This window comes from Sceloporus undulatus, chromosome 8, assembly GCF_019175285.1.
Source record: "Sceloporus undulatus isolate JIND9_A2432 ecotype Alabama chromosome 8, SceUnd_v1.1, whole genome shotgun sequence".
NCBI lineage: Eukaryota > Metazoa > Chordata > Lepidosauria > Squamata > Phrynosomatidae > Sceloporus > Sceloporus undulatus.
Genome location: NC_056529.1, coordinates 20,434,004 through 20,460,281, shown reverse-complemented (window position 1 = coordinate 20,460,281; position 26,278 = coordinate 20,434,004). Strand labels below are relative to the sequence as shown.

General features: G+C 43.4%; 2 protein-coding genes across 2 annotated transcripts in view; one reads left to right on the top strand and one right to left on the bottom strand.

Moving 5' to 3' along the window:
* Positions 1-1,341: 1,341 nt before the first annotated feature.
* On the top strand, positions 1,342-14,667 carry KLHDC4 (kelch domain containing 4). Its single transcript, XM_042438569.1, has 7 exons — positions 1,342-1,456; positions 3,090-3,249; positions 5,703-5,772; positions 6,748-6,956; positions 7,973-8,381; positions 13,110-13,232; positions 14,269-14,667. Exons 1-7 carry the CDS (start codon positions 1,401-1,403, stop codon positions 14,442-14,444), a joined length of 1,203 nt encoding a protein of 400 aa, XP_042294503.1. The 5' UTR covers positions 1,342-1,400; the 3' UTR covers positions 14,445-14,667.
* Positions 14,668-17,517: 2,850 nt separating this feature from the next.
* JPH3 (junctophilin 3) overlaps positions 17,518-26,278 on the bottom strand; it is a 72,153-nt gene continuing 63,392 nt past the window's right edge. Inside the window, exons 4-5 of the mRNA XM_042438629.1 lie at positions 24,745-25,658; positions 17,518-18,580 (exon numbers count right to left, since the gene is read on the bottom strand). Of these exons, the coding sequence (XP_042294563.1) occupies positions 18,500-18,580; positions 24,745-25,658 (995 nt within the window). The 3' untranslated portion in view covers positions 17,518-18,499. The remainder of the gene's footprint in view (positions 18,581-24,744; positions 25,659-26,278) is intronic.

Genomic DNA, 26,278 nt, shown 5'->3' with positions numbered 1-26,278 from the left:
TCCTCCCCTTTCCTCCGCCCCCCCCCCCCCCCCCTTATTTTTCTGTCTCTCTCATAATCACACACTTTGAAGGAAAAGTTGTTTTGTATTAGCTTGAGGATTGCATCCTCCCCAACAAGAAATCCTCCCAATGAAAGAATTTCCCCCCCAAGTTTTTGGAACCACTTTGAACTTAGATATAGCTTGGCATTCAAGGGGAAAAAGAGCCAAGATAAATAAGCCAGGGAAGAAACCAACACCAACAATAGAAGAGTCAAGTGGGACATTTTCAACGTTTCCAAATTTTTCGTCATTTTAAAATTTTCAATGTTCAAAGCAAAAATGAGAGCAACCAAAACTTAATCCCTTTGCTTTAAAAAGCCCTGTAGTTTCCTTATCCTATCATTACCCTTATCCGTATCTCTCCTTGTTTCCCTTTTAAGCTTGGAAAGGCACAGTCATTCAATGATTCATCCTCAGGAATTGAAAGGAAAAATCTGGGGAAATAGCAATTTTTAAAACCCTCACTCCTTTCATCGTTTCCTCCTTATTTTGAACAAATTTCTGGCAAGATGGGCTGCTGTTTTCAGGAGGAAAAAGAGGCCCCAAAAACCCCGTTCTGCAAAATGCAGTCAGAATATCAGAAGAGGAGAGTAGCAGAAAAGGTTTTATTTTTTCCTCCCCTTTTTCACACTCAGCCAGAATCTCGTTCAAACAAAGGCAGACGGCCGCCCACACAGACTTTCTCATCATCGGCACAGATGTCGGCGCTGTGCCCAGGGAGGGGGCGGACGTTGCGTTTTGCGTTGGAGGAATAAAACAGAGCGGAGGGGGCCAAGGAGGGCCAAGAAGGAGAGGAAAGGGGTCAGTATCCCCTGAAGAAAAAAGGGAGTGGACAGAGAAGTGTTTTTTTCCAAGATTTTCTAGGTCCTCCAGTGCAACTCTTTGGCCAACTTCGGGCAAAGTTGCACTGGAGGACCTAGAGGTTCCTAGAGAGAACATATTCATTAAATCCACAAACAAGCAGATCTGCAAAAGCCAAAGCTGCGAATGTGGAGGGCCAGCTGTATTTTAAGTGGGATCTTAATACCATCACTGTTGTCATTGTCATCAAAAGCCCTATGGCCAATAAATGTCCCGTAGGAGAGGCATTTTGACCTTTTAGGATGGGAAGAAAAACCATGCAAAAGCTGGAAAGGTACCTAACTATGGTGTGGTGCAGAAGGGGACATGGCTACCCATGGAAGCCTGGAGGACTGGATTCAGATTTGGGGCCAAAGTTTCCTATGCCTGCCCTTAAAGGTGCAAAACAAGGAATGGATGCTATCTGGTCAGTAGGCTTTCCCTCCCTTCTCCTCATTGCTGCTCTTGGCTTCTGTTTCAGGGCCTCTGGAGCTCCTTCGGGTCGGAGCGGACACCGGATGGTAGTTTGCAAGAGGCAACTGATTGTCTTTGGAGGATTCCACGAAAGCGCAAGGTCGGTCTGCCGTGTTTTTCCTTCATTTGGGAAAAGCTTGACTGAAGCACCTCGGGCCATCTCCCCCATATAATTTCCTGTTACAAAACACAAAAATCTATCACTAAAAGAAGCCACATTGGAACAGCAACATCCGAACTTAATCCAAGATGAGTAACAACTGAATTGATAAAAATATTGAATTTAAAGTTTTTGTAATGCAGTTTAGTGTCTTGCAGTATAGGGCCATTTTCTGTTGCTCTTAATGAAGAGCTGGAGAGGATGATTGATTGTTTATAGCCATAGTGCCATCACAGTGTAGTAGAAATTCAGAATACACACACACACACACACACACACACACACACACACATTAGAATGGTGTAGCTTTTATATTTTATAAAAACTGATAAGAAGAGAATTGTTGCATTTGAAATGTAATGCTGGAGGAGTTTTGTGGACACTGCAGGCTGCAAAAAAGACAAATTGGCCCTCCATATCCATGGGTGCTTCATCCACAGATTTGACCATCCACGGCTCAAAAATATTCAAAAATATATAAATTCCAGAAAGCAAACCTCGATTTTGCTGTTTTATGTACTATTTTACTACCCCAATATAACTGAATGTAATTAAATGTGATTTTACTACCCATTGAGCAAATCGAGGTTGAGTTCTCTCTAGAAACCAAGATGACTAAGCTGAGATTGTCATATTTTGGGCATATCATGAGAAGACAGGACTCAGTAGAAAAGACAATAATGCTTGGTACGGTGGAAGGTAATCGGAAAAGAGGAAGACTGCATTCCAGATGGATAGACTCCATCAAGGAAGCCATGGCTGCCTTGACTTTGCAAGACCTGAGCAGGGTTGTTGAGGATAAGGAGACTTGGAGGTCTCTCATTTGTCAGGTTGCCATACGTCAAAGTTGACTTGATGCTGGCAGTTAACAACAACCATCTTTTGTAGTCCTCAGACAATGAACAAACCTGGGAAAATTAAGTGACATTTACCATAAAACATTTCCTTCTAGAACAAAAGGTGCACTAATCCTTTCCTCCAAAATAAAACCTAGGATACAAAAAGCTTGTAAGCAGAGAAAACTATGCTATTGATCCCGGTAAATTTTATTTCCGGTGCCTAGCTCTTGTTTTTTAGCAGCCGGAGCAAGTTTTGCAACCTGTATAGTAATAAAAATATGACTGACTTCTGGCAATGTACATATCTATTCCAAGGGGAATCTGGTTGACAAATGACAAGGGATGCAGGCAAGAAATTTATGCTTGAGGACTTATATAACAGGCAGTTTAATAAATAGTGGAAGATATCCTCAGTTCCACCAAACTCGCAGATGCAAAATGGTTGGCTGCTACAGCTGCTGCTGCTGCTATTATTATTATTATTATTATTATTATTATTATTATTATTATTATTATTATTATTATTATTATGCAGTAACTAAAAAGTAAGGAAATTCATGTGTATTCTATCTGAAATGCATGGTTACTCTGGGGGAAGCACGAAGCACAAAATGACACTTTGGGACTCCTAACAGTATGGAAACCTGACTCCTTGGGATCATTTTAAGGCTCTGCCAAATGCACATCTCCACCACACTTTTATAATTATGAGCTATTGCTATTCCTCTGGACAGAGATTACATCTACTACAATGACGCTTTTGCTTTTAATCTGGACACCTTTGCCTGGTCCAAACTGGCTCCCTCTGGACTGGCCCCAGCACCAAGATCTGGTTGCCATTTGGCTACCACTCCTGAAGGCAATATTGTCATCTATGGAGGCTACTCTAAGCAGGTGAGCATTGTCTTTTTTCACATCTTTGCTTTTAGGGCAGGGATGGGCAACTGCCAGAGTTTGAGGAGGACCTCCATGACACCTTGGAGGCTTGCAACTCCCCCATTACCTTTTTTAAAGTGTGCATTTTGCCTTCAAGTGTGCAACTCTAGTTCTAGTCTTCTTCTGATGTCTTGACTTGTTGTGTGCGCCTTCAAGTCATTTCCAACTTAGGGCAACCTTAAGGCGATTCTATCACATCTTAGCAACTTTCTTCAGAGGGGATTGCAATTGTCATCTTCTGAGGCTGAAAGTGTGTGACTTGCCCAAGATCACCCACTGGGTTTCCACGGCCAAGCAGGGATTCGAACTCTGGTCTCTAGAGTCATAGTCCAACACCCTCAATCCTCAGAAGTGGTTGTGCCAGTTCCTTCTTCTGAAATAGAGCCTCCTGTACTTGGTATTCATTGGCAGTGTCCCATCCAAGTACTAACCAGGGCTGAACCTGCTTAGCTTCCAAGATCAGACAGGAATATGGTGAATTTCGGGCAATCTGTACTTGGGTGATCATGCCTATATTGTGTTCTTATGTGCCTTGTTGTCGACTTATGGCGACCCCATGAATTTCATAGGGTTTTCTTAGGCGAGGAACCCTCAGAGATGGTTTTCCCAGTCCCTTTCTCTGAAATAGATCCCCCAGCACTTGGCATCAGTTGGTGGTCTCCCATCTAGTGTCTAACTAGGGTTGACCCTGCTTACTTTCCAGGATCGGATGGGAATCTGGTGAATTTAAATCACTCCTTACTGGGGTGATAATACCTATATTGTGTGACTGATGAATTTAATAGGATTTTCTTAAGGAATGCCCAGAGATGGTTTTTTGCCACTTCCTTCCTCTGAAATAGAGCCTTCAGCACCTTAGTAGTCTCCCATCCAAGTACCAACCAGGGCTGACCCTGGTTAGTTTTTTAGATCATGCTATGCTTTGCTTATTTATGTTTGTATGTGTTTTCCTCCTTTTCCATTCCTGCGTACTAAATCGTGATGCCCTGTGGCTACGCACCAAAAGGTTAGAGAAGAAGGTCATTAAATTTGAGCTTCCTAGCAAACCCAGGCTGAAAGAGAGAGACTGGGAGAAAGAATGAAGAAGGCACATTGCTCAGTCAATGGCAGTGAATTTTGGAACGCTGCACACTTTTGAGTCAGGGGTCTGTCTGCGTCTTCCACCAAACCCTATGCATGTCGTCCTCTCGGTCCCTGGCTCTTCCATCTTCGGTTGGAAATGAATAGCATTTTTTAAAAAATTGCTGCCTGCCTGCAGAAGAAGAAGAAAAAATAATAATGTAAAGGTGCTTGTTGCATAACAGCAGGAGAGGCGAGCTAGCAGGCTGCGTTTGCCCCCTTCTTTGTTACTGTTGGAGAGAAAGCAAACATGTGAATTTTGGGGTTGGAAGGGGACGGCTGTTGTTCTGTTTCTAAGAGACAAGTTTTTTTTATTGTTTTAACAGCCATTTTTTCCTCATTAGTTTGCTTTTGCTCTATTGTGCAGGCTCGGTTTAATTTGGATTTAAAATTCTGCATGGATACCCCTGATGAAAATGAGATGTCCCACCCAGCCCCAAGCCATCGACAGTCCCCACCATCCTGTTTCATTTCCCTCTGCATCTTTTCCCCCACTTCATTGGCCTCCAATCCATAAACTACTGTAGGGTTGAGAATCATAGAATAAAATCCTAGAGTAGGAAGAGACCCCAAGGGTCATCCAATCCAACCCCATTCTGCCTTGGAGGAAGACAACCCAAGCACTCTTCACAGATGGCCATCCAGCCTCTGTTTAAAAATCTCCAAAGAAGGAGATTTTTCTGCTTCCAAAAGACTTTTCTTCTTCCAGAAAAGGAGATTTCCACCACCTTCCAAGGCAGCAGCATCTTCCACTGTTGAACAGCTCTTAGCTTCAGGAAATTCTTCCTAATGTTTATATTTTTCTATAGGTACATTGCTATCGGCATATATCTAATGTGAAATTCATGTATGTTTGCATCTCCGTTATGCACCTAGCCTGAACATAATTTTATATGGAATATTTTAAAATAACTCTGAGCATGAAAGGAAGTTAGGGTACATTGAACCGTCAGAAAGCAAAGGTTTCTCAGCCACCCAAGTGGACCATTTTGAATTTTGGAATATTTCGGATTTTGGAGTTCCGGATAAGGGAGACTCAACCTATGTAGTATTTCTTGGCTCTGTTTGTACCTCTTCTTTCCCCCATAGATGGGAGTCAAGAAAGCATAACAGGAATGTTGTAAAGACTAGAAGGCAACAGATGAGTAGTTTTTGAAAGGGCTAATGCTAAGTTAATTTTGGGGACATCGATAGAGGTACAAATCTCATGATATAGTGGTGTAAAATGCATAGCTTCTGCTGTTCTTGTAATGAAGAAGCCTTTTTTAACCGAACTGCTTCTTGCTTTTTAGAGAATTAAGAAGGATGTTGACAAAGGTACCCTCCATACAGACATGTTCCTGCTGAAGGCTGAAAGCTCAGGTAATTGTTCTTTGCCCCCAGGTGGCCATGAATAGGGTTGGAGTCTTGCCATAGTGGCTTGGCTCACTTGTGTGAGATATCTGGGATCTTGGCTATTCAGGTATCTTGCAGTCGGTAGGTAGAAGTGGGTGGTTTCATGTCAGGGTTGCAAGGGACAGGGACAAGTTTCATGGAGAGAACCAAAATTTTGCTTGGATGGAATGAAACAATTTAAAATAATTTATTGCAGCTCCCTTTTAGGTAAAAATGTTTTGTAAAAGGAGAACTTATGTATAATTCAGTTCCTGATCCACTCCAATCCAAGCCATAAATTGGAGTCGGTCTGAAGGTACATAAAGATGTTGAGTGTGAGCATGGTGTAGTGGTTTGAGTGTTGGACTAGGGCTCTGGGAGACCATTCCCATTTGATCACAGAGACCCAGTATGTGACCTTGGATGAGCCACACTCTCAGCTTCAGAGGAAGGCAATGACAAGCTGCCTCTGAATAGATCCTGCCAAGAAAACCCATGGTAGTTTCATTTTAGGGTCACCAAAAGTCAGAGGATGCAGCTATACTGTAGAAATAATGCAGATGGGTGTCCCTTTAACTACCATGGTTCCATCCTACAGAATCCTGGGATTTGTAGTTGGCAGAGAGGGTGGCAGATCTTGTAGAACCGCACATCCAAGGATTCCATAGGATGGAGCTACAGCACTAAAATGTGTCAAAATGCATGATTTCTACAGTGTAGTTGCACCCAGAAATGACTTGAAGGTACCCAACAACCCTTGGAGGGTCCTATGGGATGAAATTACTATACTTGCCCACCCTATATTAATTGGAGTGGCCAGCAATTGAACTTGGGACCTTCTGAATGTGAGACGCTTATTCTTCCAATGAGCTATTGACCCTCCTTTAGAGACTTTGGACTTTCCAAGATGGTACCCATCTGCTTCCTATCTCCCCATCCCTTTTCCTCTTTTACATTTCCCAGACAAATGGACATGGTCTCGAATCAACCCTTCTGGTGTGAAGCCAACACCCAGGTCTGGCTTCTCGGTGGCTGTGGGTCCCAACCACCGGTCCCTTCTCTTTGGTGGGGTTCATGACGAGGAAGACGAGGAACGGCTCGAGGGAGACTTCTTCAACGATATTTATTTCTATGACCTGGCAAAGAATCGGTGGTTTCCTGGACTCCTGAAGGTGGGGAACGGTGGATGTGGTTGCTCCTTCGGTTTGCTGCTCTGGTGAAGGCACCTTGGCTTAGTGGCTGCCTGTCAGCCTCTGTCTTCCCATCTGCAAAATGAGGATAATGCCACTGACTTAACTTACTGGGTTGCAAAGATTGCAACGACGTGATGCATGTGTGATATTGCTTTGAAAACACTTTAAAGCGGTTGCAGGATAAGGGTCTTCAGCCCAGGTTTTAATTGGATATTTAATGGAGTTATCCAGAGTGCTAATGGTAATTGTAAGTTTGTGTACACTGACCCATCACAAAGCAAAGGTGTCACTATCTCAGCCATCCTTGAAAAATCTTGTTGGAATATTTTGGAATTCCAGATAAGTGAGACACAAGCTCTCTCTCTCTCTCTTAATTGGTTGGATTAGTGTAATGGATGTGCTCCTTCTTAACATGGAATAAGTTTTAATGAATTTTAAACTGTTCTAACACTTAATGTTTTTAAGTGGATTGTTGTTTACTGTATATGCTCAACTATAAATTGACCTCATGTATAAGTCGAGGGCAAGTTTTGGGGGCCAAAATTATGGATTTTGCTATGACCCGTGGATTAGTCAAGGGTAAAACTTATGGGCATATAGCAAAGGATCTAAAGGAGGAAACAAAGCAAAACAATGTCAAAGAACTTACAAAATTCCAGCAGACAAACTCTTTGTGCTTCCTCTTAAGGCTGGATGGATGAGAGAGTAGAGGGAGTCAATGCTTCCAGGACAGATTATGCTCTTGCTTTTCACCAGGGGATGGTTCCTTCTTTTAAATAAGAATTAAGATGCTGTACTTACATTGACCTGTGGATAAGTCGACTCAGGTTTTTGGGGTCAACTTTTTGACCTAAATTTCTAGACTTATACATGAGTATATACAGTAATCCTTTTTTGTATTAGGGGTTGTTTTAGCTGGATCTCATAGGAGAGAAAAGCAGGATATTAAATAAATAATTTTCCCCCTTGTAACTCCCCTCGTTTGTCATCCAAAGGGCCCAAAGTCTGAGAAAAAGAAAAGAAGGCGAGGACCAGCGATGGAAGATTCTCAGGTGGGCGATGGAGCTGAGGGGGAGTCCCCTCCAAGCCCAGTAGAGATTGTAAAGGAGGTGGTGGCAGAGGATGGGACAGTCATGACCATCAAACAGGTGGTCTCGGTCCCTGCGGAGGAACCTCAGAGCTCAGAGTTGGAGGACGAAGAGGACGCAACGGTAGATGAGGCTTCCAGCCAGCAAGTAGAGCCATGTCCTCGCTCAAACTCCATGCTGGCGGTCAAGCATGGGATGCTCTACGTCTATGGCGGGATGTTTGAAGTGGGAGACCGCCAGTTCACTCTCAATGACCTCTACGCCCTTGACCTGCACAAGATGGAAGAATGGAAGGTCCTTGTGGAGATGGATCCAAGTAAGTTGAAGCAGACTTCTCTGTTTTCCTTTGAGTGCTTATTTCTTGGGCTGGGATATACTGTACTGTATATACTCAACTATAAGTCGACCTCATATACAAGTTGAAGGCAGGTTTTGGGGGCAAAATTATGGATTTTGATATGACCCGTGGATAAATCAATGGTAAAACTTAGGGGTATGCAACAAAGGATCTAAATAATGAAGCAAAGGAAAATGATGTCAAAGAACTTACAAAATTGTGGCAGGCATAACAGTTTGGCTTGGATGGATAAGAGAGTGGAAGGGGATCAGCGCTTGCAAGACACATTATGCTCTTGCCTTTCACCAGGGAATGGGTCTCTTTTTCATAAGAATTAAAGTACAGTATTTACACTGACCCATTGATAAGTCAGCCCAAGTTTTTGGGGTCAATTTTTTTGACTAAAATTTCTAGACTTATAGATGAGTATATACAGTATTTTCTTCTTATGCTGTGCAATGGAGAGCTTGGGAAAGGTTTTTTTCATTTTCCCAGGCTACAATTCTCAGGAGCCTCTAGATATTGAAAATTGTAATCCCATACTTTGCAAAATTTGGTGCTGTAGCAAAATCTATTGTTGGCCGAGATGTGTGTGTGTGTGTGTGTGTGTGTACTGTACACATATACTGTAACTGGAGAAGCATGACTCTCTACATCAGCAGATCACAAACTTCAATCCTCCATATGTTTTGGATTTCAGCGCCCAGAAATTAAATATATAAATAAACCAGGACAAATGTAGGACAAAATTTTCAAATGGAAGACACTTTTTTTAAAAAAGTGGACACATGAAAAAATTTGCTGATTTTTAAAAAAATGTTAATATAAATGCATGTTTCTGAGGCTTCTATAGACAATTGCCCCTCAAAGGCCCCGGCGGCAATCAGCGGCAGGACTGGGCTGGGGCCGGTCCCAAGGCCTTGCCAGGCCGCATCCGGGCCGTGGGCCACAGGTTGCCTACCCCTGATCTACAAGATACCTCCTTCTGCAACTTCTTTAAAAATAATTAGGCTAAAGTACCTGAGGTTTGAGAGCCAATGTGGTTTTGTGGTTTGAACATTGGACTAGGACTCTGGAGACCAGGATTTGAATCCTGGCTTGGCCATGCAAACCCACTGGGTGACTTTGGGAAAGTCCCACTCTCTCAGCTGCAGAGGATGGGAATGGCAACCCCCCTCTGAAGAAACTTGCCAAGAAGACCCCGTGATAGGTTTGCCTTAGGGTCTCCATAAGTCGGGAACGACTTGAAGGCTTGCAACAACAAACCTGAGGTTTACGCTGCTGGGCACCACCCAAGTCTGCAGTGACCAAAAACTATTGAGAGGGAAAGCAGGGAGCAACCGCAAAGGCCTTGCATCCCATTGAACGTCTGCTGGTGACCTTTTGTGCAGCGGTTCATGAAGTTCACTGCCATCAGACGCATTCCTAGAAGCCTTCTGCTCTGAGACCAGCCAAGTTTAATTTTATCCAGTGACTGATGCTAGCTGAGGACAAAAGCCTATTTAGGATGACACAGAGACAGGTGACGGTGGCGCAGCACGCAGCCGAGGACGGTTTTCATCCCGGAACTGTGAATGGCTTTGTACGTACTGTACACACGTAGAGACGCACACAAGCTAATCTTGGTCTGCTTTAATCCCTGGGAAAACTTTTTCTCCCTCTGCCCCCTGGGGCCCTTAAGCTGTCTGGCCTTGTGTGTGTCTGTATCTTGCAGCGATAGACTTAATCGGACCGGCGTCATTGCAGGGGGTGTTGAACTTCATTTGCTCCTTTAATTTCGGCTGAAGCGACATTGACACACAGCGTAGGCTGTTGTGCACACCCACACCGATCCGTTGCTTGAATTATGGAGGGAGGATGAGAGCATGCTTTGAGTGCATCTACTCAAAGTGCATCTACGTTGTAGAGATAGTGCAGTTTGCATCTAGAGTGCATCTACATTGCAGAAATAGTGCAGTTTAACACCACTTTAAGTGCAGTAGCTCCGTCCTATGGGATTCTGTAGTCTCTGTGGAGGCATGCCATGGTTCATCAAACTACCATATATACTCAACTATTTAGTCGACCTCATATATAAGTCAAGGGCAGATTTTGGGGCCAAAATGGTAGATTTTGATATGTCCCATGGATAAGTCAAGGGGCAGGTAACAATGTATGTAAAGCATGAAGCAAAGGAAAACAATCCCAAAGAAGTTACAAAATTCCAGCAGCCATAACTGTTTGTGTTTGCACTAAAGACTGGATGGATGAGAGAGTAGAGAGGGATCAGTGCTTCCAGGACAGATTATACTCTTGCGCTTCACCAGGGGATGGCTCCTTATTTTTAAAAAAGAGTTAAAGTCCAGTACATACATCGACCCATAGATAAGTTGACTCACGTTTTTTGAGTCAATTTTTGGACTAAAATTTCTAGATGTATCCATGAGTATATTATACAGTACAAACCCCATAATTCTATAGGATTCAGCCATGGCGGTTTTTATGGTGTCAAGCTGCATTATTTCTACAGTGTAGATGCATCCCTTGTTTGCACACTCCTCAATTTCTTAAATTTTAATCAAACCATCTTCCCCATTCTAGTACTTTTCTTAAAACACCAGAAAAGGCTCTTTTAGGAGGTGGTCATCTCTGTACTAAAAATCAGCTTGTACTGTGCGGTCCAGATAAATAATGCAAACTGTGCGGCTCTATCTATGCGGCTTTTTCAGTGCATGGTTTACAACTCTTTTATTTATCTGGCTTCTGCTGTGCATCAGTTGTCAGTATAGAAAGCTCCTCATCTCGCTCGATCTTTTCAACTTTCCTGCTTCCAAAATGTGCAGGGGTCCGTTGTCCACAACCTAAAAGTTATTTATCGCTGCACCTATAAAGACTAGTACCTTGAAAAAAAAAATATTCCAATTTGTGTCTTGTATTTTGGGCTGTTGGCCTTAGTGAGCCGCAGTTGCCCATAAACCTGGGTGCCAAGCCCAATTTCCTCTCCGTTCTTCTCATTTTCACATAATTTTCCCCACTTGCAGCATTTTAATTTTGTTTTAATCCTATTAGGTTCTTAGAGGACTCTTTTATCATGGAAAGGCAGGATATAAGTTACTTATGTAAAGACATGTAAATTTCAACCTATTTCGTAAAGCGTCTCCCACATTTTCATAGCTGAGCAAAGGGTTTTGCGTAACTTATTCTGCTTTGGGCTTTTCTCTTTAAAGAGTTTGAGAAGATCAGGTATCCCCCAGTGGTTTTATTAGCATGTTGTTGCTTGGCTATTATTTTCTCCAGCAACTCAGTTAGCCCACAAGACGTGATTAGGTTGTTTTCTATGGATATAAGCCTGCTTGCATCCTAAAATGTGAAGAGATGCTTCTCAGCTATGTCCCAACTGTAGTGGAGGGATGGGTGACAAAGACAAGAGATAGAGGAAATAGTTTATTATTATTATTGTTACTACTACTACTACTACTACTACTATTATTGGGCCTGATCAATGGCTGCCCCTAAGCATTGCAATTCCTTCCCCAAAGAGGAATGGCTTCGTTGCTTTTAGCAAACCCATGCTGGGTTTTAAAGGAGAGTGTTGTAGGGGAGGAAACACCATGAAATGCAGGAAAATGAGAGATACACTCATTGAATCCAAAGTTAGAAACTCTGGCTTCTCAAAAGAGAAACAGAAGAATCCGCTTGCAAAGAAACGTTTCCCAAAACGCGTCAGCAGGACAAATAACGGCACAACTTAACAGCATTTTGTGCCACTAAAACACCGGAGTATGTCTCTTATTTTCCTGGATTTTAAAGAAGCCACTCCCGGTTTTTCGAGAGTTATCTGCGGTATTGAAACTGTTTGGGAAATTGGGTTCAGGTCCATGGATAGCTCCCAGAAAACCCAGACCAACTTCTGGAAATGCTTCCATGGAAACACAGCCTTTTGCATTGCATTGTGCGGCAAAATCCTTCCTGTTTAACCCTTGAGTTGGGAAGCTGGGATGCTGCCTTGCACTGAGTTAGACCCTTGGTCCGTCTAGCACAGTATTGTCAGTTCTGGTGTTAGCAACCCCAGCTGTCCAGATTTTCAGGCAAGTTTCGTTCCTAACTCTACTTAAAAACCCGTGATTCACCCCAGAAATCCTTTTTGATTTAATCCCAGCAAGGGGAGTTAAATTCAGAGGCTGCAGTGGGGATGCCAGGTCTTGAAAAGCTGCCTCCTTGACCAAGTGGAAGCAAAGTGAACCATGCAGCAAGGAAATAAGAGGAGCACTCGCCTCCTGGAAGTAGTGGCGGCTGTTGTCCCTGCATGTCTACACTGGATAGAAAGGGAGGGACATAGGAAGGCGCACACTGTTACTGAGTCCGTCTAGCTCAGTATTGTTAACCATTTGTGGCATAGTGGTTTGAGTGTTGGACTATGACTCTGGAGACCAGGGTTCGATTCCCAGTTTGGCCATGTAAACCTACTGGGAGACTTTGGGCAAAACCCATGCTCTCAGCCTTAGGAGAAGGCAATGGCAAACCTCCTCTGAACAAATCTTGCCAAAGAAACCCCATGATAGGTTCACTTTAGGGTCACCATAAGATGGGAAAAGAGTTGAAGGTGCACAACACATGCGCACGTGTAAATCCATGGCACAAGTGGAGTTGCTGATGGCTGCTCAGAGAGGGCTTTCCCTGTTGTTAAACTTGTCATTTTTTGCTTTTTTAAAAAAATGACTGTGTTAGAAACTCAAGAATGGCTTGAAGAATCTGAGTCGGATGGAGAGGGAGAAGTGGAAGGTGCAGAAGGAGGGGAGGAAGAAGACGAGGAGGAGGAGGATTCGGATGATGATGAGAGTGAAGATGAAGGTAACTGTACAGCAAAAAAAAAAGACAGAAAAAGAGCGCAGCTTTGAATTAATGTGTTTGCGTTTAACACATGAAATTTGTGGAATGACGTGGGCATAACGCTGCTCTATTTGCAAAGGAAACATGACTGGTAATGTTATTACCTTTTAATGTTTACCGAGCATCACTTTTTCTTAGGGGCTCAATTGGCGCCAGTGTTGCTTTCCTTCCGGCACCAAACTGGTTTTGTTTATTAAAGCCTTTGGGGCCCAACTGGTTTTATGCAAATCTACACAAGCGCATGGCTTTAAATCAGTTTAAGATACAGTACTTCAAGTTTTAACTTGCTTTCTTTTAACTTGTTAAAATAGTTTTAATCATGTTTTGTGTTTGGTTTTTTTTTACAACATTGTTTTCAGTTGGGCAAATGGATTTTATCGTACGCTGCCCTGAGATCTTTAGACAGAAGGCAGCATATAAATATTTTAATAAATAATAAAAATATACTCCTAAAACTTTGGGTGGCCAGTTGGGCCCCATTTTTCCATTTTATACAATTGTTGCATTTAAAAACACAATGTATAAGTAATAATTCAATACTTTGAAACAGAAAGGAATAATTCCTGATAGCCAACTTGAGTCCCTGTACTAGGAAGAAGGCAGGATAGTAATAATAATAATAATAATAATAATAATAATAATAATAATAATAATAATATAAAAATCATTCCATAGTCTAGAAGAGAGCCCCCATGTTTTTAGGGGCTCCAGTAAGAAGGATATATACGTTGTTGTTGTGTGTGTGGGAGTGGTACTAGACAAAGTAAATGACCCCTGGTGCCTCATCCAAAAGAAAACATGCATGCATAATATAATATAATATAATATAAAATATTGTGGGTAACACAGAGTTATGCATGCCTGTGTTACCCACAAGATTTCCAGCCCTCGTGAAGGCAGCATCTTCTTTGACCTGGAAGGGGAGAAAAGATGTCCTTTCTCTTGCAAGGCTGACGGTTTGTTTTCTTTCTTTTTCTGTCCTATTGCCCCATGAAAGATGAGGAAGAACACCCTGCCATACAGCATAGTGAAAAGTACGCAGACTACCTCTCTCGGACGGAGCAGTACTGGGTGAAATTGGCCCGCCAGAACATGGGCCCCGATGCCAAAGAGAAGAAGACGGTGAAAGTGGGACATGCGATGGCAAAGGCCTTCTACGAAGGGTCTGCCTAGATTAAAACTTTTTCTACCACTCATAATGAATGTTGGTATAACGGTTGGGACTGTTAAGAGGGTTGCCACCATGTAATGCTAAATGGACCTGACATCTCCACCTCTTCTTCCTGGCCTTGCATGATGGGCTCTGTTTTGCCTGAAGAATGGATTCGTCTTGTTGGACACTGATACTTTGCAACATGTTTGGCTGAATAAATATTTTTTCAAAAAACAAAACGTTGGAAGGTCTTTTTGGGGGGGAGCAGTCTGTTGCAATTCAGGAATCTTACAAGAAGCTGATCTGCATCCCTTGGAGATGCTTATGGTAAGTTTTTCGGGAAGGCAAGGAAAACCAGTGTTAGTAATGAAGGTGTATGTGTGGTTGCAGAGTTGTCCGAGAGAGATCCTGATAGCATCATCAGAGGTACCAACAATGATAGTGGTCCATCATCATAGTTATGTCTGATGATGCAGTGGTTGCAGTGGTTCCCAAACTGGTCCTTCAGATGTTCTGGACGTCACCTCCCAGAATTACTAACTGTTGACCCAACTTGGTGGAATGTCTGGGAGTTAAAGTAAAAAAATACCTGGAAAACCAAAGTTTGGGAACTGATGTGATAGAAGAATGCGAAGGATCTCAAAACCAAGCCAGGCATTTTGTCTTTGTGTGGTCCAAGTTCTTGCATCATCAGACATAACTATGATGATGGACCGCTATCATTGTTGCTATCTCTGATGATGCTATCCTCTTGCCCATATAACCTTTTCAAGCCTGGATAGGCCCCAGTTGAAAGGTTTCCAAAGTGCTGCAGATCACGGCGGAGAGGACATACATAGACCCTCTCCATGGACATTTTGCTGCAAAACATTGGCTAAGCCTTGCAAATTGGAACAAGTTGCTGGTGTGCTACCTGAGCTGGAGATGTGCCCACAATTATTTCTCCTCCCTGAACTACAAATCCCAAGATTCCATGGATAGGGAACCATGACATTTAAAAGTGGTATCAAAATCTTATAATTATTTAATGTGAGTACACCCAAGACCAGTGAAAGGAGCCATGACAAAGTAGTATCAGACTCTGTGTAGTGCATATACATTCAAGCAGGAAAAGACAGGCATGTTTTGGGGAAAGTGTGGAGGTTGTTTTTTCAATATGCAACAGGATTCTTCTTAGTTTTTTGTAGATTTTTCAGGCTTTGTAGCCATCTCCTAGAAGAGTTTATTCCTGATGTTTCACCAGCATCTGTGGCTGGCATCTTCAAAGAAATGCCAGCCTGAAGATGCCAGCTACAGATGCTGGCGAAATGTCAGGAATAAACTCTTCCAGAATATGGCCACATAGCCTGAAAAACCCACAAAAAACTATGGATGCCTGCCATGAAAGCCTTCGTCTTCACATAGGATTCTTCTTGTTGACAGAACAAGGATGCTGGGCCCTTAATGAATATTTCTGATTAGATTTGCCAGAGGAGTCGAAACCCAAGAAACCCAAACCCCACAAAACGATGAGAAGGAAAGAAAGAAAAGACCAAGGCAGGAGGCATCTTACAAAGATGTTTTGAACCATACCAAAATTAAGTGATACATAGAGGAGGAGGGGAAAAAACAAACCAAACAAACAAAAATATAAAAAGAGCATTACATATTCGGAGGCTGCTGTTGTCAATGATGGTTGGTTGTTCTTTTTTTGTTTTGTTTTTCTGTTTTTGTACAGGGATTATGTCAGAAGCTGGAATATACATCCTGCGGACAAAGTGCAAAAATATTACATGCTCAGAGGCCAAGCATGACGCCTGGAAGTGGCCAGTGGCAAGATGGAACGGGGGCCACCGTCGCCCTCCATTCCTCCCCAGATGCAGAAGGGAAGGGACCCTTTGGCCCCGATCTTGAGGAAGGGTCTTCCGGCAAACCTCCCACCCAAAGGTGCCTCCCGGGAAGAGGAGGGAGAGGCGAGGCCAAAGCACCCAGGTGGCCGTGATTCGTGACGGAAGACGACAAGCAAGGTTTCTTTCCCCTTTCACATCTCTCCCCCCCCTCAGCACCAACCCTGACCTCTAAATCCAGGCCTTCCAGGGAAAATGGCCCATTGACTGGCAGACCCAGTGAAGTCCGGAGTCTAGTTGACAGTGAGAATAAATCGTTTTGGTCCTCTTTTTTAAAAAAAAGGAAAAGGAAAAAAGTCTTATTGGGTCAAGTTTTTAACACACACCAGAAATGTGTAAACTTGAATAAGCATTGGACGAAATTTGTAACGTTCCCGAATTCCGAGTCTAGGATTACAGTTGGCCCTCCACATTTGCGGCGTTGACTTTTGCAGATTTGATAATTTGCCATTTTGATTAATACGTTCTCTCTAGGAATCTTTATGTCCTCCAGCGCAACTCTGCCAAAAATTGACCATAGAGTTGTGCTGGAGAAATTAGTTTTTTCTGGGTTTTTCAAGCTATGTGGCCATGTTCTAGAAGAGTTTATTCCTGACGTTTCGCCAGCATCTGTCAGGAATAAACTCTTCTGGGACACGGCAACATAGCCTGAAAAACCCACAAAAAACTATCGATGCTGGCCATGAAAACCTAGAAGTTCCTAGAGAAAACACTCCTCTAGGCATCTGTAGGTCCTCCAGCGTGATTCTATGATCAACAGATGTTGACTATAGAGTTGCAGTGGAGGACCTGGAGATTCCTAGAAAGGTGTTAAAAAGAATAGTGCATTTTTTCCACATTCACAGGGGGTCCTTCGCCTCTAATTCCAGCGAATGTGGAGGGACCACTGTATTATATTTTAAACCTCAACCTATAATTTCATTCTGGGCATAAAATCCTACACAGAGGAGGAGACCGAGCATCCCTTTATGCTCACAGAGTTATGCAGTGGATGCTCAATGCCACTGTGTGAATGAATTCGCAACGTCGCACAACCGAACGCACAACTATATGCCGGTGGAGGTCTGCATGTGCAATGCACAATTGGCAACACACACCTGGGCACACAATGCACATACACAAATGCACATGTGCAGGAGCACCGCATGCGCGACTCTACTTCCACAACCTGGAGACTGAATATAGACATTCAGCGCTGGACAAAAAATATTTGACTGCATCTATAGGGGAACTTAGGCATGCATAAGGCACCAACAGGACTGTGGCTGATATATGTAACTTCTCTCCTGTCGTCTTATAATTGTTGTTTCGGAGCATAATTTTTGGATTTCGGGGGTCTCTGAACTGGAAGAAGGAGTGGGCAGGCAAGTGCTTAGACTCAACTAAAATCAAATTTTAAAAAATATACTTCCAGTTGGGTGCATTTCATTCTTGCCAAAGTCACATATTCTCTGATTTGGATGGAGTGGGAAAGGAACTGGTTACTGATCACCTTCACAGTTTTTTTTTGTTGTTGTTGTTGTTTAAAAAAGATATCTATTGAGGTGTTTCATCTCAACTTCACAATTCATGCAGAGTTTTGGACTTTGGGACTCGGGAACCGAGTTGGTTGCGTGATAAAACGGCTGACCCAGGAGAGCCGTCACACAACAAGGTGTGCGGATTTTTCTCCCCTCCTCTTGTGCCGCAAGAGGAGCCTCCCTTCCAGAACTGTGCCATGCGCACCTACACACCACATCCCATCATCCACGAAGATTTGGCGAGGAATCCTCCAAAGGAACCTGATCCCATCCCGTCTGGTCCGGGGAGAGCTGGAGGGCCGTTCCCATTCTGCCATGCCACACAGCTTAAGTGTTATACAAGCAAAGAATTTTGGCCAAAACCCAAAAACATTACCCAGGAAAAACAAAGAAAGGAAAAAAAAGGCAAACTGGGAGTGATACTCAATCTCTTTTTGTTTGTTTCTTCTCGTCTTTTGTTGGTTCTTCGGTGAAAAGACTTGGAAGTTTGTCGCAGGACAGTTCAAAAAAAAGGACCGCCGTCTTGGCCTTCCGTGGTCGCGTCGGCCGTCCGCTTCGTGACTTCCCCCCGTCTCCGTACACGCCTTTGAGTGTGTGTGTGTTTAAATTATTAATCTGTTAATAATAATATTTTTTGTAATTTTTTTCTCCAAACAAGACAGTCTCGAGTTAGATGAAAAAGTTAATAAACAAAATGGCAACTCCAATGTTTAACAAGATCACCATGACTACCAGGATGGGAGCCGAACCCTGGAGGAGAGAAAGGAGGAAAAGAAGGATGAAAAGAAAGAAAGGAAAAAAAAAAAGGCACAGATGAACTGATGAAAAAGTCACAGAGAAAGGCTTGGAAGTTTTGGGACTACAGATCCCATAATGCCCCCCAGACAGCATGGCCAGGGATTATGGGAAAGACAGTCTGAAACATCTGAAGGACCAAAGCATCTCTCCAAAATTCGCTTTTTTGGAGACATGGCTCAGACTGAAGTAGAGTTTTGCTCTGGATTTTCATTGCATAATTGAGACAGTAATGATTAATCCTCTGTTGCCCCATTTTTTCAGCTGCTTTTAAAATGTCCCAGTTTCTTTCTCCTCCTCCCACTTTCCCCCTTTGTCCTCAGTTTTTCTCCGTTGCTGCAAGTTCAAACATTGTTTGCATTCAATTAACCCAACAGCGGTTCCAGGTTTTGGTTCCAGGATACTGCCTGGATACCAAAATCTGTGGATATTCAAGTCCCATTATAAACAATGGCATAGTAAAATGGTATCCCTTATATAAAATGGCATCTTAAAATATTTTCAAACCATGGATGGATGAATCGGTGGATAAAGAATCTATGGATATGGAGGGCCGACTGTCCATATTGGCTGCCTGTGCTGACCATGTGCAACAGATGTCAAAAATGCAAACAGTGCATGGGCAATGTACGAAAAGGGATATTAATGTCAACACCCTGAAGGATCCTTTTTCTTCCCTCTCTCTCTCAGATCTGGTTTCCCACACATCTGGCTTTGTGCAATTACGATAATCTGTCCAAGAGCTGCGACTGCCAGACCAAAGCAAAACACAATGCCAACCGCATCTTCTTCATAAACTAATTGCAAACGCCCTGCAGAAAGAGTCCTCCGTTCAAGAGCTGAGTTGCTTTGTGACTCAGAGCCCTTTCACGCTACATAACCATTGTTCTATATTCCACTTTTAATAGCCATGGCTCCATCTTATTGAATCCTGAGGTTTGTAGTTTGGTGAGGCACTAGAGCTCCCCAGCTGAGAACTCTAAATACCTCTCTCAAAATGACTTATTATTATTATTATTATTATTATTATTATTATTAGGATTGTGGACTCCACCTGCATCAAACCACCCTCCACCACTGTCTTAAGCTCAGTTTTAACATCTCAAGAAAGATGCTGTTTGGTGACCCTTCACTGGCACATTCCTCAAAATAACTTAAAAAAAATTAAGTTTAATGAGGTTTCCAATTATGTATGAATTGCTAGTGAACAATATAAGTCCAGGCATGTTGTCCAAATTGTTTGTAACTTAAAAGGGCTAGTTTCATTTTACATGCTTGCTGAAGCAGCATTTTAGTGCAATATGTTATCCGAAGGAGTACCACTCCAGATAAGGAGAAACAGGCAAAAGAAAAGTGCATCTATTCCCCCCTCCTTGTTAATAAATTAAAACCTGTACAGAGTAATGTTTAATTTCAATTGAAACGAGATGAGCTTTCAGTTAAAATAACTTTTAACATTCATGCCTGAAGAAGCCTGTAAGCTTCAAAAGCCTGTATAATAATAAATAATAATAAATAATAAAATTTTTATTTATACCCCGCCCTTCCAAACGATCAGGGCGGCTAACAAAATGCACCAAAGTGCAAACAACATACAGGTTAAAAATACATATAGCATAAACAACAATCCTTAAAAACAATAAAAAACCCCTTAGCCCAACCTCACGGCCATGAGAGAGGAGGGAGGCCCACAGGATATTTAGTCGGGGAATGCCTGATTAAATAGGAAGGTTTTGAGAACCTTCCTAAATTGGGCCAGGGTGGTAGATGAGCGGAGCTCATAATGTGTTTGGTGCCTTTGGGTTGGCCGAATAACAGTATCGACATAATGTCTCCCCCCCCCAATATTGCTATATTTTCTTGCAACACAGCTACCTCCAGATATAAGATTATCTCAAAGTGGTGCCGAATCCAGCTGCACCAGCAGACCAGTCTTCATTTTAGCTAGTTAGCTGTTTTTTTTCTTTATGTGCCCCTATCAATTCCTCCTCCTCATCCTCCTTTGCTTCTTCTACAGTGAGAAAATACAGGAGCCACTCCAAAAGCAAATAGACCAAGGCTTGGAATGGCACCAGGAGCGTTTGGCAGAGGTCCGGTGAGAGGCTTGCTAATATTCATGACTCACTTGATCCAAAAGCCTCTACAGCATTTTCCCTTTCGGTCTCTACCTCCCTTAGACCATGGCTTTCGCTGGAGATCCAACAGCAGTCGCAGCAATTGGACCTCTGAATGTTGCTCATGTCTTTGGGTTTTGCAGAGGAACAGGGCTGCAAACCTACCTCTCTAACTCACATCCATGCTTGCCCTTCTGGGAACCCAGCCTGCATCCCACCCTGGGGAGAATCTGTTTCTGCCTCCAGGAGACCCATCTGGGAAAGCGCAAGTGACATTTCGCACGCAGCGCAACTTCAGCATCCGAGTTTGACTCGCTTGGCTTTTTCAACATTTTGCAAATGTCACTTTGGGTACTCCACTGGGAGGGCAACTTTTAATGGCCTACAACATCTCAGCGGCACGGTAAGACTGCCAAGTTAAACACCAAGCTGCTGTTATCCATATATATTTTAACACTTTCCCTTTCCCCCACCAGAAGCAACCACAACCACAATAGTTGGAGACGGAAAGAGGCCATCTAACCAGAGCAACACAAACTGAAAATTGTACAGCAAAATTAAAGTGAGAGGAATGGATTCGTCTCCTTCATATCTTGTGGACTGATGCTAAAAAAAATCCTGTTTTAAACTTCTTTGGGGTCTCTCGGTGTGGGCTGCCTGGTCCGTATTATCCAAGGCCCCAAGATTTTAGGGTCAAAACCTGAAACCTAAAGATGACCCTCTGTAATGTTCCAAGGGACAAACCTTGGTGATGTCCGTATGCAGGATAAATTACGCATTACGCAAATCTGGGCAGAGCATGCCAGTCAAATAAAGAAATATGCTGTCTAATGTATATACTCATGTATAGGTCTAGAAATTGTAGTCAAAAAATTGACCCCCAAAACAGAGGGCGACTTATCCATGGGTCAATGTTAGTACTGTACTTTAACTCTTATTTTAAAAAAGGAACCATGTACTGGTGAAAGGCAAAGTATAATCTGTCCTGGAAGCACTGACCCTCTCTCATCCATCCAGCTTTTAGGATGAGTACAAACAGTTATGCCTTCTGGGATTTTGCAAGTTGTTTGGCATTGTTTTCCTTGCGTCATCCTTTAGATCCTTCATCACATGACCCTGTTTTACCCTCAACTTATCCATGGGGCATATCAAAATCCATAATTTTGGCCTCAAAACCTGCCCTTGACTTATACATGAGGCCGACTTATAGTCAAGTAGATAAGGTATTTAAAAGATGAATTACGGACAATGGAAGTATGGGTTAAGGTTGCTCCGTTGGCCCAAATTGCCAAGTTAACATGGGTCTTAAAGGATAAACTAATTGAAGGAGGAGATAAATAGAATATTATGGACAGATAATAGTACATACGTAATATATACAGTAGATTATTGGGAGCCAGTGTGGCACAGTGGTTTGAGTATTGGACTGTGACTCTGGAGACCAGGGTTCGAATCCCAGCTTGGCTATCGAAACCCACTGGGTAACCTTGGGCAAGGCACACACTCTCAGCCTCAGGGGAAGGCAATGGCAAACATGCTCCGAACAAACCTTTCCAAGAAAACCCCATGATAGAGTCACCTGAGGGTCGTCAAAAGTCGGAAATGACTTGAAGGCACATAATAACAACAAATATAAACTATAACGGTAAATGGAGGGAAGTATTTTTGTATCTGCACTATCTGGACCACTAATGGAGCAAGCAGGGTGCAAGAGTTGTGATGTGCACCAATATGGCACTTTGCAGGAGAGCAAGGAGAGTGGGCAATATCTCCCAACAGAGCCATGGGTAATGCAGAACAGAAGGCAAAGTCATGGGTGCCCTATGCTTGGGTGGGGAAATGTCCCGCTTTTTTGTAGTGCACTACTTTGTGTATAAAGCCAGGGATATTTTGTGTGATCCTCCATTATGTGGTGGGAGCCCTGTTTGTGCAATGAGATGTCTTGCAAGGTACCCTGTTATGCATCATTACAATTCTTTAACATAGGGTGCATCTACACTGTTTAAATAATGCAGTTTGACACCACTTTAAATGCTGTGGCTCCCTCCTACGGAATCATGGGATTTGTTGTTTTACAAGGTCTTTAGACTTCTCTCCCAAGAGTGCTGGCGCCTCACAAAACAACAACCCCAGGATTCTATAGGATGGAGCCATAGCAGTTAAAGTGGTGTCAAACTGCAATATTTCAATAGTGTAGACACACCCACACTTTTAAGTTGTGTCAGTGATAGAGTTCTGTCATTGTTAAGTTACACCTCACAGCCTGTGATGGAGTATCTTGGTCTCCATTTGCAAGGAATTTGTCTTCAGAGATGCTCAGAGTTTTGGGTTCTTCAATAATTTACTTCAGGAAATGTAAAGCTAAACAGTGATGGTGACAGGCGCAAGGTAAACAAAGACAAAACTGTCAACTGCATCAAAAGCCTTCTTAGATCAAAAGTGTTTTTACAAGGCCACTGTTTAGGAGGATCATTGTATCCTGTTGTTGTAGATGGAGAAGGCAATTTATATATCAGTTTTGCAAAAGACGAGTTCACTCAGAAATGATAAAGAGTTCAATCAGTGTGTTTCTGCCCAATTTTTTCACTTTGCACATCTGACACTTTGCTACCAGTCATTCCCATTGATTCCCATTTTTAATTTCAAACCTAGGGTCCTAAAAGTATAGCACTGTGATTCCACTTTAAGTACCATGCAGCACCCTACAGCATTTACAGTTTAGGAAAAGGTACTTAGCATTCTCAGACCTAGAGGTCTAGTGTCTCACTGAACTACAAACCTCAGGATTTCACAGACTTAAAGTGATGCTATCATGGGTTTTTTGGGGGCTGAGAGTGTCACCCGCTAGGTTTCCACAGCTGGCATCGAATCCAGATCTCCAGAGCCATAATCCAATGCTCAAAGTATGCCACACTGGGTTGTGTTTCATTTATTTTTTTAAACTTTTGTCTGCTTTTAAATGATTTTATAGTAAGTGGGGTCAGTAGTGCAGTGCACAATGTTGTGGTATCCCTAGTGTGGTGCCACTATGTGGTTTGCATTGTGGTGACCTTAGTGTAGTGCCACTCCATTGTGCTGTCCTTAATGCACTGCCACTGCGTTGTGTGTTCTGCAGTGCAGTGGCAGTGACACTGCATTGTGGTGCCCACAGTATAGTGGCACTGCATTATTGGGTCAGTAGTGCATTGCCAGTGCATTGTGGTGCCCATAGTGCAATGCCCTCCTGCAGTGCCACTCCGTTGTGGTGTCCGTAGTGCACTGCCATGGCACTGTATAGCACATGACACAAGACAGGGCAATAGTTCCTCATGCACATCATGTTACAGCTTGCCATTCAACACTCCTGGACCTGAGCTTCTGCAGCCCCCTCAGTCATTCTCACAAGGAACTGAATGGATCAAGTGTGAGGTGAACACACTTTCTACCTCTTTTCAGGGCATTCTCTGAAGATGCCAGCCACAGAGAACACCTCTACAGCGCTATATAAATAAAGAATAATAATAATAATAATAATAACACCTGTCTAGGAATCTCTAAGTCCTCCAGAACAACTCTGCGGTTCACATCTGCCAGAAGTTGACGAAAGAATCAGACCAGACCTGCAAATGCCTAGACAAGCATTTTCTCTAATAAGCTCTCATTCTTCGAATGCAACTCTATGGGCGGCTTCCAGCAGAGTTGCACCGGAGGACATCGAGATTCCTAGAGAGAACATATTAAATCAAATCCACAAATAATCAAATATGCAAAATCAAAGCCACAAATGCAGGGGGGCAACTGTAGTTTTGCATTCTGAACTCACATTTGAAGCCTTTTGAAGTCCGCTAAGGACAAAGAAGGAAAGGAGGAGGAAGAGAGAGAAACCAGGGCAGTTTAAAAGCAGCTGAAAAAGTGGGATGGCAGAGAATTAATCAGGACTGTCCCTGACAATTTGGAACAACTGGAAGGTATGCATTTCTACCTATTTCACACATATATGCACAAGAACATGCCAAACGCACTTACCGCGCCGGATTTGAGCTCGTCCCCATTTTCCTCCTCTGATTCTAGTGCAACAGGTAAGGATTTCTGTGGCGGGGAGCAGGTCAAGTCCCACCTCAAGAGCCGGGGCTCCCCTTTTTCCCCAAACCTCAGACTGTCTAGTTTCTGCACGGTCGGTTCGGCAGAAGAAGCGGGCCTGAAGTTCTCCTTGTTTTGGGATTTGGCTCTCAGTCTCTGGACCCCAAAGCTCCGCTCATCCCCGTGGTAATCCTCCGCATGGCTCCGGCTGGGCCCCACTTTGCTATAGTGTCTTTTTTGGGAGTGCATCTCTTGCATATAAGAATCCATCCTCATGAGAGGCTTCATCTCCATCTCGTAGTTGCTCAGCTTCTCCTCGTCCATCTCCATGAGCTTGTTGCTCCCGGAGCCATGGTGGTGAGGACGGTGGTGAGTCCATGAAACCGTGGAAGGGGGGTCCGCCCAACGTTCCCGCTGTTTGTGGTTCGAGGCTGCCACGTGCTTGTGCCCACCGCTTCGACCCCGGTAGTCTTCGGACGGAGCCACTGATTGGCTGGTGCGCAGCGCCCCGCCCCTGACGCCATGGGCCCCACCCTCCTTGTCTTCAGCCCAGCTGTTGGGTCTCATATAGTCCCTACCGCGGCCTTCCAGCAACATCTGGATCTCCCCGCCCCTCTCTTCGTCCATGCAAACCTGCCTGGAGAAGTGGGCGCTCTTGTTCCGGCAGGAGGGACCCAGGGGTGGCGTGGAGGAAGGGCTGGCGGGGAAGCTTTGCAAGGGGCTGTCATCAGGAGTGAGGTCGGAAGGAGTGGTTCCTTTCCTGTACAGCTCCGGGCTTTCTTGCTGGAGGGGGGTCCCCGTGGAAAGGACCTCGATATCGTCGCTGGAGTTTTGGCGCTTCGGCCTCTGGCACTCTAGCCCTGGAGAGAAAGGCGGAAGGGAAAGCAAACAAATAAAGGATGCAACAAAAATAAACTAGCAACTGACCCCCTGCTATTCTGTTCCTGAATGGTTTTGTCAGGTAGTACAACCTCTGTTAAAGAGATAACCCATAGAATCTTGTAGGTCTATTGAGTTGCATAATGGCACAGATCATTTTAGCAGTGAGTTCACTAGGATGGTGAATTTGCATGCTGGGCATGCACATCACAAGCCAAGCCTGGGAAAGTTCCTTTATTCAACTATGAAATTCCCACAGCAAGCAAGTGAGAAACTAAGCCCTAGTCACTGGCTCACATAAAACCTGCTTCTATATACCTAGCATAAGGCACTTTGAGGGAGTGAAAAAGACTCACCAAGCAAATCGATAAAGCATCGCATCATTCTTTTACAGTATTTTGCTGAAAGCAGCCAAGTCATCACATTTCTAATATTATTATTATTATTTCCATTTTAATGAGTGTGTTAAATGGTCAAACCTTCAGGAGAGTGGGGGAAGAAACCTGCTTTTTGGATAGCTGGGGAAAACAGAAGCAGTGAGCACAGTCGGAACGGGTGACAATATTTTATGTATTCTGGGACAGGGAAACTTCTGAAGGAG

Coding starts and splice junctions, on each gene's coding strand:
- KLHDC4 (XM_042438569.1), top strand. CDS start 1,401: ATGGTAGTTTGCAAGAGGCAACTGATTGTCTTTGGAGGATTCCACGAA. Junction 5,773..6,747: donor GCTGAAGGCTGAAAGCTCAG/GTAATTGTTCTT, acceptor TACATTTCCCAG/ACAAATGGACATGGTCTCGA. Junction 8,382..13,109: donor CCTTGTGGAGATGGATCCAA/GTAAGTTGAAGC, acceptor TGACTGTGTTAG/AAACTCAAGAATGGCTTGAA.